Source organism: Artemia sp. Qi Xiang Cuo, chromosome 12 (genome assembly GCF_049724085.1).
Source record: "Artemia sp. Qi Xiang Cuo chromosome 12, ASM4972408v1, whole genome shotgun sequence".
Classification (NCBI taxonomy): Eukaryota; Metazoa; Arthropoda; class Branchiopoda; order Anostraca; family Artemiidae; genus Artemia; species Artemia sp. Qi Xiang Cuo.
The window spans coordinates 42925498-42940897 of NC_142805.1; the positions used below are offsets into that span (position 1 = coordinate 42925498).

Here is a 15400-nt window from a genome sequence, read left to right on the forward strand (position 1 = left end):
AGCGTCCATTTTTCAAATCTCTAATCCAGTTAACAGAATAGAAATATCGTTTAATGGCAGTACGCTATAATTTCATCATAGTAGATTCTGAAATACTAAACAAAACAAACAAAACAACATCATTCTAGTCTATTACTATTTTCAGTCTACTTTGGACTTCCGTTCAATGTAATGTGACCTCTTGACAGCAATTTTTACTGGTAAAGGAAATATATGTATCGCATCCAAAATCCAATGGTAGGGCATTACTGTAGGCCATTTTCTCTCTGAGCCCTCAGAGAGGAAGAACAACAAACCAAAATATTAATTAAACAGCTTACATAATCAAACATTTAAAGGCAGCATATAACATAACAATAAGTAACTAAAAGAAATTTAAAAAAAGAAAACGAAGACAAACAACAAAACAGTTCCTAGCGTCAAATCCGTTCCTGGGGGGGGGGGCAACGTGTTAGGTACCCTAGACGCCACAGCTGGGGAGGGGGCTGGGGGACTGTCCACTTTGATTCGTTTTTTTTTGCTTATATTTGAGCCAGGATGGGGCACTGTAATTAATTTTTCCCCGAGCACCCCTAACCCTAGGAACGGCTCTGCTTAGAGTGAGCGATTTAACCAATACTCTTTGTAAGACACCATTACATTTAAAGTTGAACAAAGCTGCAATTAAAATTTACACGCAATGAAACACATCAAAAGTAAATTCAAATCAAGAGTGCACAAGGAACACAGATTTATAACGTAGTAGCAGTTGAACATCCAAAATAAAATATACCTGAGATATAATGAGCAATTGACAAGGTGAACCTACTAAGCTACCATTAAATGAAATACGTAGTATTTGTCTGCATTGAAAGAACTGTAACATGAAGGATCTGGAAACACTTTGAACAGCATTGTCGGTCCAATAAAAACTAGGCAATGACAATTTCATTCGGCTCGTCACTGCATACGTACATATAAATATAATAAATCAGACACAGACAGTGAGACTATATACTGTTTGACAAGGCCACAATCTTGAGGAATTGAGTGGTTCAATTGTCAGACGGGTTAGCTTTATAGAAATTAACACCAGATTGGCGAAGATATACAGATAATTTGATCATAATACGGCAATTATCGGGTTAAAGGATAAGAAATTTTTTTCCGAACCGCTGAATCCTTATCGTCTCTGAGCATTGCAATATTACAAAGCTGTGAAGAGAACAGCGCCAAAGAATTGCAGGATCAATGATGGACATATGGGCGAAAGAAGGGGATGAGGTAGACAATTTCTTAGGGGAGGATTACATAATAATGACTATTCATTTACAAAAGTAAAAATTTTGAAGTCAAGCAAAGTTAAAAAAAAAATCAAGCAACAGCCAATAAAAAGCTGTATGCTTGTCATTTAAGCAATAAAGCCAAGGAAAAACTAAAAAGATAACGGGAGGAAACCCTTCTACTGACAAATCGACAAAACTGAGAGCTGTGTTCTATAATGTCATCAGAGAACAGTATGTAAAATAAAAAAAAACTTTTCAATATTTTCTATTGACGGCTACATTGACATTGATTATATTGCATTAGCAAGGGATTCAAGTTAAAAAAAGGACGTGTTTATAAATTTAGTGGCGATCTACAGAAAAAATATAGAGGAAGAAGGAAAAAAAATGAGAAGATATCGACAAAAATCTACATTTAATAAGATTTTGTTACTTTCTTTTGAATTTTTTAGCACCAAATTATAGTGCTTTTTTTTACCAGGTACTAAATTTCATGATTAAAAACTAGTCCAATGACAAAGAAGGAAACATCCTCTCTGTTAGTAAAAACTAGCAACTTGGCTTGTATAGGACAACACTATTTTCATATTTTAGGGTCTAACTTAACTGTGGATAAATTGCGAATCATTGGATACAATCCCAATATTACTTGCCTAAGCAAATATTGTGCTGTTTATTCTCGAACAGAATGGTAACAAGTTGAAACGGAGGATGCATTTTACGACAAAGTAATAGAGGATTAAAGGAGAAAGAAGCTAACAGTTACTTCATACACTCTATCGCGATTCTAGTTTAAGACTGGGACAAGGGTCAAGATGGAATCAAGAGGAACTCTAAGAGTGAAAAATGAAAAGATCAAAATATACAGAACCCCTAAACTGATCAATAGGTGTCTGATGAACATCCTGCGTCAGGCAAACTGTTATTTCAAAAGATGGTGCTTACACGGATAAATCGAATAAGTTTCTAAGGAAGGACTTTAAGCTACAATCGGTATTCAAGGACATACTCTCCTACATGACTGTTGTAGCAGTTGAGGCTAATACTTCCTAACAAAAAAAAATCAAGATAAATTTATTATTGCCTTAATTAAAGACAGTTCGATTTCAAGCCAAAACAGGGTATCATTTCCGAGAAGGTATGGCCAGAAGGCTGGTATTATTTCTGTTCTTTTTTTTTATAGCCACCAAGGCATCTAATACCATTACCAGATGCCTCATTTTTGATTGTTCTAGAAATGGCATCTTGTAGTAGCATCAGAGGTAAACCCAGGGACAGAGGTCCCCCCCCCCCTCTAACTCTTGGCTCGGGTGTAGTTTACTTCTATGTGATTTGTACTTACAATTCTGTAAATTATATAAGTCTGTATAATTTGTAAATCTGTAAAACCACAATTATCCAAAAAAACTATATCCGCCGAACGAAAAAAAAGAAAAAAAAAAAAAAAGAAAAAAAAAAAAAAAAAGAAAAAAATAAAAAAAACTATAGGTAGCCAGCGCCTCCTCACTAAAAACCCTCGATCCGCCACTGGGTAATGTCATTAAATAAAATATATTTCCTAATCATCTCTGTTGAAACTATATCGAGACTATTTCTAACTATATTTTAAATTATTGCAGCCAATTAGAGTATGATTTAATCTTCTCCAATTTTGAGAGGTCGTGGTTTTAAATTTTAAAGGGTGAAATTTGTTCCAAGTCTTCTTTTACAACTTTAAGGTTGTCCTTACAAGGTCTACACGATGAAGTAACTTATATGTCGATTATGTATTCGTAGCGTAAGGTGAAGCATTCCTTTTTTGCGTTTTATTGTGCCGCCCTTCGTGTTGTACTACTAACATTAAAACACCAAGTAAACAACAAAATTGAGATTATTTCCTTTTTCAAGTAAAACAAAATTAAAATTAAGCGCTGAAATCGAACTGTTGACGTGGAAAGAAAAAACATTTTACTTTAATGTAATGTTTTATTTAATTATTATTACTTAATTATTTAAAAATTCTTCTCTTGAACAGATCTCCTACCTTCACTTCCAGAAATGGGGTCATTTGTTTCGTCTACGGACATTAAGATAAAGAGTTTGAAGTAAAAGAAATAAATCATTAATCATTTATCGATAAAAGGATTTTTTTGTCAAAAAGGAAAGACTTACTTCAATAATTAATATTCACTAACTGCCTTCTTTTTCGAGAATGAGGAAAAGGTGTAATCGAAGTGCAATTTTACCTTTCAAGAAAATATGTTTCCTTTCTACAACATACGAGAAACATTACCGAAACCTGATCTATAGAGAAAAAAATTACCATAACAGAATAATATGCTGATACTATTGAAATATACGATATTAATTTTCTAAAACTTGAGTTTTTACAGTGATTTTCGTATATTTGTAAATTAAACAATATTATCTCGTTTTAAAATTTATTCAACTGATTCTTTTTGGATGATTTCCCTATTTCAGGTATATATATTAAGAGAATGTTTTATATTTCCAATTTTAGGAAGAATCAATAATTGGTAAGTCATTTAGGGGTAAAACCTACCACAAATACCACTCGAGCATAAAAAAACAAAAGAAAACATACGAAACATGCTTATAAAGACAGAGGAACATGGAACCCGCATTAACAAGCAAATACAATGAGGTAGATAGTTGCAAGTTTTGAGGTATTTGCTCAGAATATTTGAATACGATTATTACCAAAGTCAACAACCACGATGCCTCCCTCTGGTGTAATACACAGACCAGAGGGCCGATCCATTTGACCAGGTGCGGAGCCATAGAGCCCAAATTTAGACAGAAAGTTTCCATTGGGAAGGAATACTTGTATACGATGATTGCGAGAATCAGCTACAATTATATGCCCTTCCGCGTCTACGACAACCCCTTGTGGTCGAAGGAATTGTCCGTTTCCTGAGCCCTCGCTACCTAAAAAACGAGCACTTTGGAAATCACTATTTATTACTAATAAACGGTGATTGTTGAAATCAGTAACAACAATATTTCCTTCATGATTGAAGCATACTCCGCGGGGAGAATCAAAGTGTTTCCAGAGTGTGCCTTCAAACCCGTATTTGTTTAAAAAAGTGCCATCGCCGGCAAACAGTTGTACTCTATGGTTACGAGTATCAGATACTAGAATGTGACCTTCACTACTAACTGCAATATCCCAAGGGTAGTTAAACTGCCCATTTTTACTCCCCTTCTCTCCAAACTTGAGTAGAAAAGTACCATCGAAAGAAAATATTTGCACTCTATGGTTATCTTTATCAGTCACGATTATTCTGCCTATTTGATCAACAGCCACACCAGCCGGCCGATCAAATTGCCCAGCACGATTGCCAGATGATCCAAACTTATGATGAAAACTTCCATCCGGATTAAATACCTAAAACAGGAATTTACAAATAGTATAAGCACAACATCTCAAAAGTGCCACCTGACTACACAATTAACGTAACCTCAACAAAAGTTTCACAAGAAATAAAACTTCCTAAGATGCATCGCGAAGTTTTTTTTTTTTTACAAAGGCGACTTCAATCCCCACAACTGGAAACAGAGAAGGCTAAAGATTAGCATCACCAAGATCAGTCCAAAAGATACCCAGGACAATTTAACACATTTTGTCTAACAATGTTTTTTTTTTTAACCCCACACCCTTTCTGTAAAAACCCAAAGATATATTTATAGAGGCTAAATTCTCAAAGTCACTGGTCAGACATCCCCCAGGAGTGAACATGTGCAAACCCCGATGATAACTGAATTTTTTCTTGTTAAATCTAATTATTCTGATTTTTTAAATATTAATTTTCAAAATAAAAAATCAATATGCAAATTAGCTAATCTACGACGCATCATAAAAGAAACCATTTTGTAGATATGGGGGCATACAGAATTAGGACGCGGAGAAATGTTTTACAAGGGTTGTAAGTAATAGCGGTTTCAGTGCAAATCTTCCTTTGTTTTACAAAATATATTGTCAGGTTAATTGTTGATCTGATGTAACTTTTGAAAACTATTCAGCAAAAGGGGAAATTATTCATCAGCAAAAGACAAATAAATTGAAAGAGGAAAAGAAGCGGAAGTAGCACTCACCCCTGGAAAATCTCGGAAGACCCACAGCAAGATCCTACTTCCAGACTTGAATTTCTTCGTCATATAAGCAATAAGAAAGACAATGACATGTGCAAATGTTATATTAAAATAAGTATCATTATTTATAAAAAAGTAATACCAACCATGTCCCTATTTACTACTACTACTACTACGAACAACTTACCGCAGCACCAAGCCGACTGAGGCTAACACAGCTACGCACGCTCCTCCTCCATATCTATTTAAACCCTAGCTTTTTACAACCGCCCACGAAGTTCCCATTTCCTTTAAATTATTCTTTATGACGTCCTCCCACCCGAGATGAGGACGACCTGCTTTCCGTTTAGCCCTAGACGGTTGGCCGAAAAGGACAATCTTCGGTAATCTGTCATCCTTCATCCGCAAAATGTTCCCTAGCCACCTCAACCTTTCTTTCATTATAGCCCTAGTAAAGAGCTATATCAAAATCTAAGACCCGAAATCACGCCGTATAATAGTTCGAACTTATACAATCAGAAAATACTATAAAAAATAGAAGAATCATAAAACGAACAGTAATTAAAATGAGTAATCAAACTTAAAACAAAAGAAAATAAGCACAAATAGGGGTAGGGATATTGCCCCCCCCCCCTGAGTATACTAAATGCCAGAGGGTCATTAACGTTTAACTACAAACAAAATGTATATTAACCATTTTTTCTTTTATAATTTTAACATCGACAGTTAAAACAGTTTGAGGAAAAAAACAAACAAACTATGGACGAGTCTATAAATTCATTCATATATATTAACACTATTAAACTATCCCCTTTATATATTAAACAATCAGTACACGTTCATTAGTTCTTTCCAGTAACCTTGCTTAGTATGATATTCTTTTTTAATCTATTTATCGATGCTTCACCAAATAAGAACGACTGTTCAAAATACATATCGGTTTGATAGGAAAAGGGTGGAGGGCTAGCACCAATCTTAATAAACTCTAATTAGCCTTGCAATGTTATTTTTTTATTTTGTTTTTGATGTTGTAACAAACAAAAACATATGGCTCGATTTCCTTGCTCGCTTTTTTCCCTGTCATTCAGTTTTATTTTGTATTTTGTTTTCCTTTAATTTAATTTCTAACCGTTTTTTACAATGTGGATGATATAGATGAGTCCAAAATATCTAATGCAAAATACCAACAGTTGACACCTAATGAAAATATTGAAGACATATTTTAGGACTCTATGTATGGTGAAGGGGTTCTGCCCCTTTTTCTTTTCAGATAAATCACTCCTTTTTGATTACATTTGCTTATAGTACAATTTTCAAGTACAAGTTAAATTCTCGTTGCTAAGGCAGTTGTTTCACAATAAGTAAAGTTTTGGTTAAAATCTTTTTCTGTCCGGCAGATCTAGGTCATTGAAAGATAACATTATTCAAAAAGCCAGTTGATCTGAACTCCTAATTTATCGGATTGGCCCATGTCATTCTCCCCCACCCCAACGAAAGTTTCTTCTTATGAAAATAGCGAGTTTGTAGTTAGTCCGTTCTTACCCTTCTCTGTGTACAGTTTATAACAGTTCATAACTCATAACAGTCTGATGTGAATAGTAAGCTTTATTTCATTTTTCTACTTTAGACTTCATTTGATTAGCCTAGATAGAGACTAGGGTCTGAAGTCTAGACAGACCGAGAATAGATTGGTTGGGTACAGGAAAGGAGTCTTATACTAAGCGAGATCTTTTTTGAGGGAAAGGAAGGGGATTTTTTTGGAGCTTGACGCCTGTAGCCCTTAGCGTGGCGTTTTGGGCCAATAAGAGCAGAATAGTCCACGAGAGACAGTGGACCACTTGGCTACGATACTCGTACTCTAACGTAAGCCAGTAATAGCATCTACTTGACTCCGACACCTGCTGGCTCCGCCAGATTAATCCGGTGGCTTTAGAGATCTCAAATAGTGGTTGAGGAATAGGACCTCCTCCTCAATATATGGGTTACACTTAAAGTTCCTCTTTCTACATAAAACAAGAAAAATTTGGTGCCTTGCAAACGTTCATAAGCTAACAGGAACGCTGGAACTTACTTGTATTCTATTATTACTTCTATCTGCAATTATAATATAGCCATCTTTGTCACAGCAAACGCCCCATGGTCTACATAACTGTCCATCCTGAGTTCCTTCTGAGCCAAATACGATAGAAGGGTCGCTGACAGTTGTGTAGTTCCTACCACTCCTCACAACAACGGAAAATGGACTCCCATGGATATGACGACCTCTCATCAAGACTGATATCTACAAGAATAAAAAGGCAAGGGATTTAAAACTCGTAATGTTGAAGCTTTCTAGAAAATTGCCTGTGACAAAACTTAAAAGTTAACAATGTTTTCAAAAAGAGCAAATTGAAAATTATACAAAAGTCTAAAATTATGCATATCTCGATGGTGATCTACCATTAATCAGGTTAAGAAGGATCAAATGCGATCCAAATTAATCAGAGAGCACAAAGAAACATTAAAGATTGAATCAAGACATGCTTACTGTGAATCCTGTGACCACAGGATCAGCAAAAATCTCTTCCTGTATTGGGGAAGAGGACCCTATTTCCTGGAGAATTGTATTACCCCTTCATGAAGGTCACACACATGGACCTATGATCTAAACCAGATATACAAAGGTGCAACTGTAACGGGACGGGGTTGTCAAAACAAGAAAAACGCGCACTTTTTCTTCTTTTTTTTTTACCACGATTGTGATTTGTGGAAAATACATTAGTACAAAACATTGTTGCCCACTCAAAAGTCACACCTAAAAAGTTATTTTGGACAAAGGCAGGACGCTGAAATTCTGCAAGTACAACAAAGAAATTCATTAGCTTTTGCTTACTACACAAGTCCTATCAAGGGAGATTTAGCCCTCAGCCCTTTTCCCGAAATTTCAAAGATGCCAAGTCAAAATCAATATTTTTTTCTCTACTTCTGGTCTTAATTTCATTAAATGTAGAGGAGACCAGCTCACGTTCGCCACTTTTCTGGTTATTTATTGTTTGTAAACACAGTTTTTGACTTTAAATAATTCTGAAAGTTGTCATGTATATATTCATGTTTGGGGTATCTCCAAAAAAAATCCCTGACGAGCAATGTTTTTGGATGTAGCAGAAAAATGGTTACACTGATGCAGTCCGAAAGTGGTGAACCAGGGCCACCCCGGTTTACGTTCGCCATAGATTGGCCCACGTTCACCACCGTCTTAACTCAAGTCAAGAAAAGCTTTTACTATTCTAGAATTAGTTCTAGAATTTGTTGTTTATCAGATTTTTAATTGTCTTCCAGAATTCAGACACAAAAATAAACAGGGTTAGGACAGTAGTCTACTCAAAGGCCCACCTTCTCTAAATCAAATCCTAGCTAAGTTTACTGTAAACGGCCATCTCATTAGATGGATACTACCATATTAACGCATCTTGTATCCTAAAAGGTCAACACCAAACTTCGGCCTTTCGGCAAGTCTTCAAGTCCCACCCGAGACTGAGGGCTTACCTTATCTTCAAACTTTGAGACGGACTATTCTTCTTCGGTAAGCACAAACTTGCTTAGTTCTACGCACTTCAAGAATAGAACATTAAGTTCAACTGTATATTCCTTCAAAACTTTTGCAGCAAAGAAGCACTTAGCACTCTTTTTACCTGTGATTCAAACTAAAACAAAGTCACCAACTTTTATTGGCTTGTTTCCCACATCTTCCTTATCTTCTCTTAGCTTAAGACTGTCCTCACTCTCATCGTCAAAATCGCTCTCAACTTTATCAGACTCAATTTCACTCTCGAGAAACAATAGCTTGCTTGCTTCTTGCAATTTAGCTTTCTTTAACTCTCCTTCTCCTGAGTTTCCTGTTATGTTTCCTCTTTTCCGCAGCTTTCAGTTCCTCTTCCTGGCGGATTCTTTCCTTCACTAGGGTATCAGTCAAAATTTTGGTAGTCTTTTTTTCACTGCGTGTCTGATTTGTTTTCTGGGAGAACCTTTCAGAAATGGAGACTCATCTACTAGTTCAGAGAAGTTTTTTTCAGCTTGTCCGTCTAAAGGGAATCTTTAGAAATATTGGGTATCATTATCATGGTTGGTGGGCTGATTAGCCGCATCATCATCAGCAGAAGAAGCAATGGGTGATGGAGGTTCCATGGCACCGTGGTTCGAAGTTGATGGTCAATCAGAGACGTATGAACTGAGGAACTCATGATTTTTGAAAATCTTGGGATTGAAAGGAAAATGTCGGTGCAGCGAAAACCGCTGATTATGTTTTCTGGAGTCACTGCTTTGGGATACGCTTTTCCAGAAAGCTCAGAGATGTTATACATTGAGATATTCTCGTATTTATGCTCTGTCATAAAAGTCAGAGATTCCCTCTTGTAGAAAACCTTCAAAGAAAACATAACTGACCTATCATGTGGTTGCAGCTTAAGCGTTGTATGAGGCGTAACGGTGAGCATGACAACTCGATTTTCTTTGGCTAGGTCAAGCAATTCATTACTGTAACGACTAATGTGATTGTCAAGTATTAGAAGTACAGGATTAGCCTTACTTGGTCTTGTATGATTGATAAAATGGTTCATAACTGCACACATAGTAAGATTCTTCATAAATAAACATAGTAGTATTCTGTCCTCTTTCTGCTGACGTTACCTTGTCTACCCGTTTCTGTCCTTTTGCTGCAACAATTTTCCCTGGCTTGTGCACTGTTGATAGTCCAGTTTCGTCTGCATTTCAAATATTTTGCGCTGTAAATTTAAGGTTCTAGTACACATCACAAAGATATTCAAAAAACTTCCCAACTGTCACACGATTGAAAGCAGTTACATGGCCGAGACTGGTTGCTTCAGGCGCTCTTATAGTAATATGTGGGTGTCTTGCCATAAAACCGCGGTACCTATTTTCACCTGCAGCATTTTGATTGTCACTGATTTGCATGTCCATGAATTTGGGATGGTAAGTCCTTTTGCAAGAGAATAACTACAAGCAAGCTGACGAACTTCAAGCGGTGTTAAACCATAATTCGTATTGCACACGACTTACAAGTATTTAGGAAGAGTATTTACTTGTTCTTCTGTAAAGATCTGTCTTGTAGAATAAAGTGTTGAGAAAAATGAGAGAGCTAGAAGCTCAATATCAACATCCTGTTTATCAGCCTTGGTGACGTATCCCCTCAGAGTTGTCCGTGGTATTCCATGTTTTTTTGCAGCCGTTTTCTTGTTCTGTACAATAGCTTTGATTACAGCAGCTCTGACCAGCTGTTTTATTTTTAATTTCCTCACCAAGCTATTTTCCTAAACTCTTAAGAGTTAAAAATATCAAGTTTCGTAAAATGCTATAGATACATTACCATTTGGAGGATAAACTTATCCAATGAATTTCTACCAAAAAAGAAAGAAAGAGCTTATATTTTACCTGACGGTAAAATATTTTACCGTCAATAGCTAAGCTGTAATACCCTTGAATTACATATGCTTTCTTTAAGAAAGAAACGTTTAAAATGGATGTAGAAATATGACTGTAACCAAAGGGTGAGCGTGACTGATTATTTTTTTTTTTTTTTTTTTTTTTTTTTTTTTTTTTTTTTTTTTAACACAAAAGACTGGCAACCACGTAATGTTCTACCGGACTAACCATCCGTTGTTAAAGGTTAGACGACTGCTGTTCCAGTGTGTCTGAATTTCCATAATAGCGTAAAAAAGGTATCCAAGACCAAGGGTAGCAAAAAGGAACCATTTCCACCTAACTAACGAAGTCAGTATTTGTTAGTTTTACAACAAACTAACGATAAGCTTTCTTAATTGAATGCAACTTACCAGATGCCTTCCTTCAATAACTGGACGATAAGAAACAGAATAAGATCCATTCTGCCTATCTTCCACATCACCGCGGAAAGTAATACCATTTGGAGCATCAACAAAGACCATCAGAGGATCATTTCCAACTACTCGAGCATCACCTGTGTGATCCATAGCATGTACCATAAATGTTGCCGCATGGTTACGCAGAGCACGTTTCAGTCCATCACCAACGCCTGTTGTAGCTGGTGCAAATCCAGAGCTATTCACAAAGCCTAAAGATGCAATGGCTTGAATGAGTGTACTATCAGGTGCAACAAATTGAATATTGTCGTCTTCATGAGGTTGTAGACTGTTACGAATTGCCTTTATTTGCTGAAAGTCAACAAGAATTCGGTCTTTAGTTTTTATGATATCAAGATCATTTCCTGCTTCAAAGGCGATGCGAATATTTTCAATAATTTGATTGAGTCTTGAATGGGCTAGTCGAAGCTCTTCAAGTTGCAAATGAAGAGACTTCCCCTTCAACTGACGAACTTTTTCAACACGATGAAGTAACTCATGCTCTCTTTCTTCTATGGCATTCTTATAGCGTTGCAAGGTGGAAATCACTTCTGCTGCAATTTTCTGAGACCTCAGTTCAACCCTTTCCGCCATATGCTTTGTGATATCTATACTTTCTTCTATAGCCTTGATACCAGCTTTAGCATCAGATAAAACTTTCATGCTTATATTTCTAGATGATTCCACAGCTTCTTTGAGGTAGATAAAGGCATGATTTCTATGGCTAGATATTGTACAATCTTGACAAACAGGTTGATTACATGTTTCACAAAACAGCCTTAGGTATTCCATCGGATGATTTTCACATGTGCCATATTTTTTACTTGGATATACACTTAGGGCACTGGTACTTTGTACTTCAAATGGTGAAGAGATATTGCTGGACAATCGAGCAATAAAATGATCTTTCGTCAATCGTACTCTTTGGTGAGCTCGCACACAACTGTCACAGAGCAGTTCATTGCAATCTCGACAGCGCGAAGTCGCCATCGCTCCTTCGTCGCAATTTGTACAAAAATTCAGACTAACATTGCGAAGTTTTTGACTCATATCATCCGCGTCCACAGCTTTCAGTACATCACCTAAGAACATATCAATCGGAAAAGTTTCCCCGCTGCCATCAACTCGTACATCTTGCATCCCACAAGAAGGGCAGGTATAATAGCTTCTTGATCCAGCATGAGCATCCAAACACCTGCGACAGAATGTATGAAGGCAGGGCAGCATGTGTGGGTCCACAAATCGGTTCAAGCATAGTGGACAGCTCATTGTGTCTAGTTGTTTTTCTGGATATGCAGCTGCCATTCTGAAATAAGAAAAGGTTTTCAATCACAAAAAATACTGGACAAAACCTATTAGTATTATTTTATTGGTTTTTGCATGCATTGTATCTATAAAACGTTTTTTTGCGTGACCAGAATCTGGTGGGTACTATTTTCCTCTCAACTATCTTTTATTGCAGTTCCTCCATTTCTCTTCCTTTTTAGTACATATTTAGCACATAATGGGACATAATAGTATGTAGATATATATATATATATATATATATATATATATATATATATATATATATATATATATATATATATATATATATATATATATATATATATATATATATATATATATATAGATATATATCTGCTAGATATATAGCAGATATATATATATCTGCTTGATAGTTCTGAACTGAAACAGGTCCAATTTAGTTTTGTGAATCTAACAAAAAAAAATTGACTGGCCTATATTTTTTGCTAATCAAGTGCTGTTTTGTATATGACCACTTTGTTTTATGGCATCACGTCTATCTGCTGAAAAAGACGGTGATTTACCGTCTAGGAACCTGTTTGACGCTTGAGTCAAGCTTTGACGGTGATTGATAGAAAGTTTGAATGACTCTATCATTTTGCAATCATCAAAAGCAGTGTGTTGGATTAGCTTTGGTAGAGATTGAAAAGTTAATTGAAAGGTCGACTGAAGGTTGATTGAAGCACACGCCAATCGACTGACGGTAACTTTTGATTATAATGATTGACCGTCTAGGGCCTCCTTAAGTACACATTTCCCAAATATTGTTTTATTTCCAAAATATTGGCTTATAGGAATTTTAGCACTTCTCGATGACGAATCTAAGGCTAGTGCTGAAATATTGACGTAAAAAATCTAAACATGTCAATTAAATGTTTCCCAATTGATAGTCATGCTAAACCTAGCACAGGGTTGAGCAAGGAAAGAGCAAGGGTTGAGGAAGGGGCAGTCCCCTTCATATACGGAATAGCTTCTGTTCGTTTCAAGTTTTAATGTTGCTCCATCCTTTCAGTTAAAAAAAAAATTGTTCTTCAATTTCATTTCTGACCGATTTTTAGCTCATACCAGGAAATCCCTTTACCCACCCTACCACCCGTTTAAAATTTCCCCAGAAACTTTCCTCCGCACGGAAAGTATTCCCCAGTGGAACCCCCCCCCCACCCCCAAAGCTAAATCTCTGTATATTTCTCAATTACAAATACTATATGTAAACAACAGGCAAATTGCATGACTTACAGCCCTTTCCCAGGGGCTGCGGAGAATCATGTCATCCCCAAATGCGTAGTTATTAGACCTTTCAACTATTCTGAAACAAAGGACTATCTCAAGATTTTAGTGGCATGTCTTTTGTTAAACAAGTGCTGATGGAGGAGGGTAGGTGCCATCCAATATTCTTTTCGTCAATTAGAAGGGGCGCAAAAATTTTTGATTTCCGTTCGATGCGATCACCCCTGGAAAAAAATAACAAACGAAAACGCATCCGTGATCTTTCTTCTGGCAAAAAATCCTTATTTTTGTAGATAGGAGTTTCAAATTTTGTTTTCTAGTAGGGTTCTCTGACATGGTGAATCTGGATGAGTGATTTGAACTAACTTGATGGGACTTCTTGAGCGTGTTCCCCTCTTTTTTGAAAATCGGGCAAGTTTCCCCAGGCTCACAGCTTTTGATGGGTAACATTAAACTTAATGATTGTACAAATTTGGAATCAGCATGAAAAGCCAATTCGTTTTAATGTATCAATTGTTATTAAATTCTTTTTTTACATTTTCGGTTGATATTGGGCCGAGTCCCTCCTTACTTGCAGTTTGTTGCCAAGAACTGTTTGATTAGGAAAAATTACTTTCATTAATACAGGTTGTACAAATACACGCGAACGAAAAATGAAACAAAATTAAATAAAAAAAATATATATTTCTTTTTAATATGAAAACTTAAAAATAGTGATAAAATATTCACACATAGTCTTTGCTTTATTTTTTATGACTAAGTCCATCAAAGTAATCCATATAAACAAGGAATAGATACAATCCTATTGAACTCTTGACTCAATCAGTATTTTTGGGCTTGCTTCCACTCGATTTAAGAGTTAAGCAGGGTTTTTAAATATATGTGATCTGAGACCCAAAAGCGGAGCAATTTGACGATACCCTTACCCCCTTCTCACTTTGCGAATATAGACAAACTGCGCCTTTTTCGATTCATGATTTCAAGGATAATTTGGAGAATTCCATTAATACTTAATTTTAAACATAGCCATCATTAAGATCTGAATGTCATAGATGAAAACACACTAAATAGTCTATATATTTCATAACAAATGGTGTTTGATTTACATCAGATTTACTATTTAACGATTTCCGACTAGGTGATGACACATCTGAGGCTTAGAAGAATTCTGAGTAATATGTAAGACATGTTGTAACATGTGGACATGTGGGGTGAAGTTACACTTAGCCAAATATGAATCGTGGAAATTTTCTCAACAACTAAGGGGAGAACGGGGCAGTAGTATTTTGGCTGGATGCATAAAAGTGATAGATAATTTTACTTTAACTTGAATAAATTCAATTGAAAGTAGCGCCTGAGCTTTAAAGAACACATATCTTCGTTGCACCTTGTTTAAATAGAAAACATATAATGTTTTATAATGTGTATGATTTGAAGCACGAAGTGGATCCTTAGTCCCTCCTTCTCTTGGAGCCAGCTATTTAACAGAAAAGCAAGCATGTTGGGTCCTATTTGAAGCGAAATCATGTAAGAATATTGGTTCTTTGTGGTTGGCACCTTCGTAAGTTAGATGTGGAAGGGGTTCGGGTGTTGAAGGAGCAACTACCCTACCTTGGTTCTTCAATAATATAAGCT

At 36.1% G+C, this 15400-nt stretch overlaps 1 protein-coding gene across 1 annotated transcript in view; it reads right to left on the reverse strand.

The window, feature by feature from the left end:
• Nucleotides 1–2709: 2709 nt before the first annotated feature.
• LOC148946145 (E3 ubiquitin-protein ligase TRIM71-like) overlaps nucleotides 2710–15400 on the reverse strand; it is a 42413-nt gene continuing 29722 nt past the window's right edge. The window contains exons 2-4 of the mRNA XM_089098173.1: nucleotides 11186–12536; nucleotides 7429–7638; nucleotides 2710–4653 (exon numbers count right to left, since the gene is read on the reverse strand). Coding sequence (XP_088954299.1) covers nucleotides 3940–4653; nucleotides 7429–7638; nucleotides 11186–12535 — 2274 coding nt within the window. The 5' untranslated portion in view covers nucleotide 12536 and the 3' untranslated portion in view covers nucleotides 2710–3939. The remainder of the gene's footprint in view (nucleotides 4654–7428; nucleotides 7639–11185; nucleotides 12537–15400) is intronic.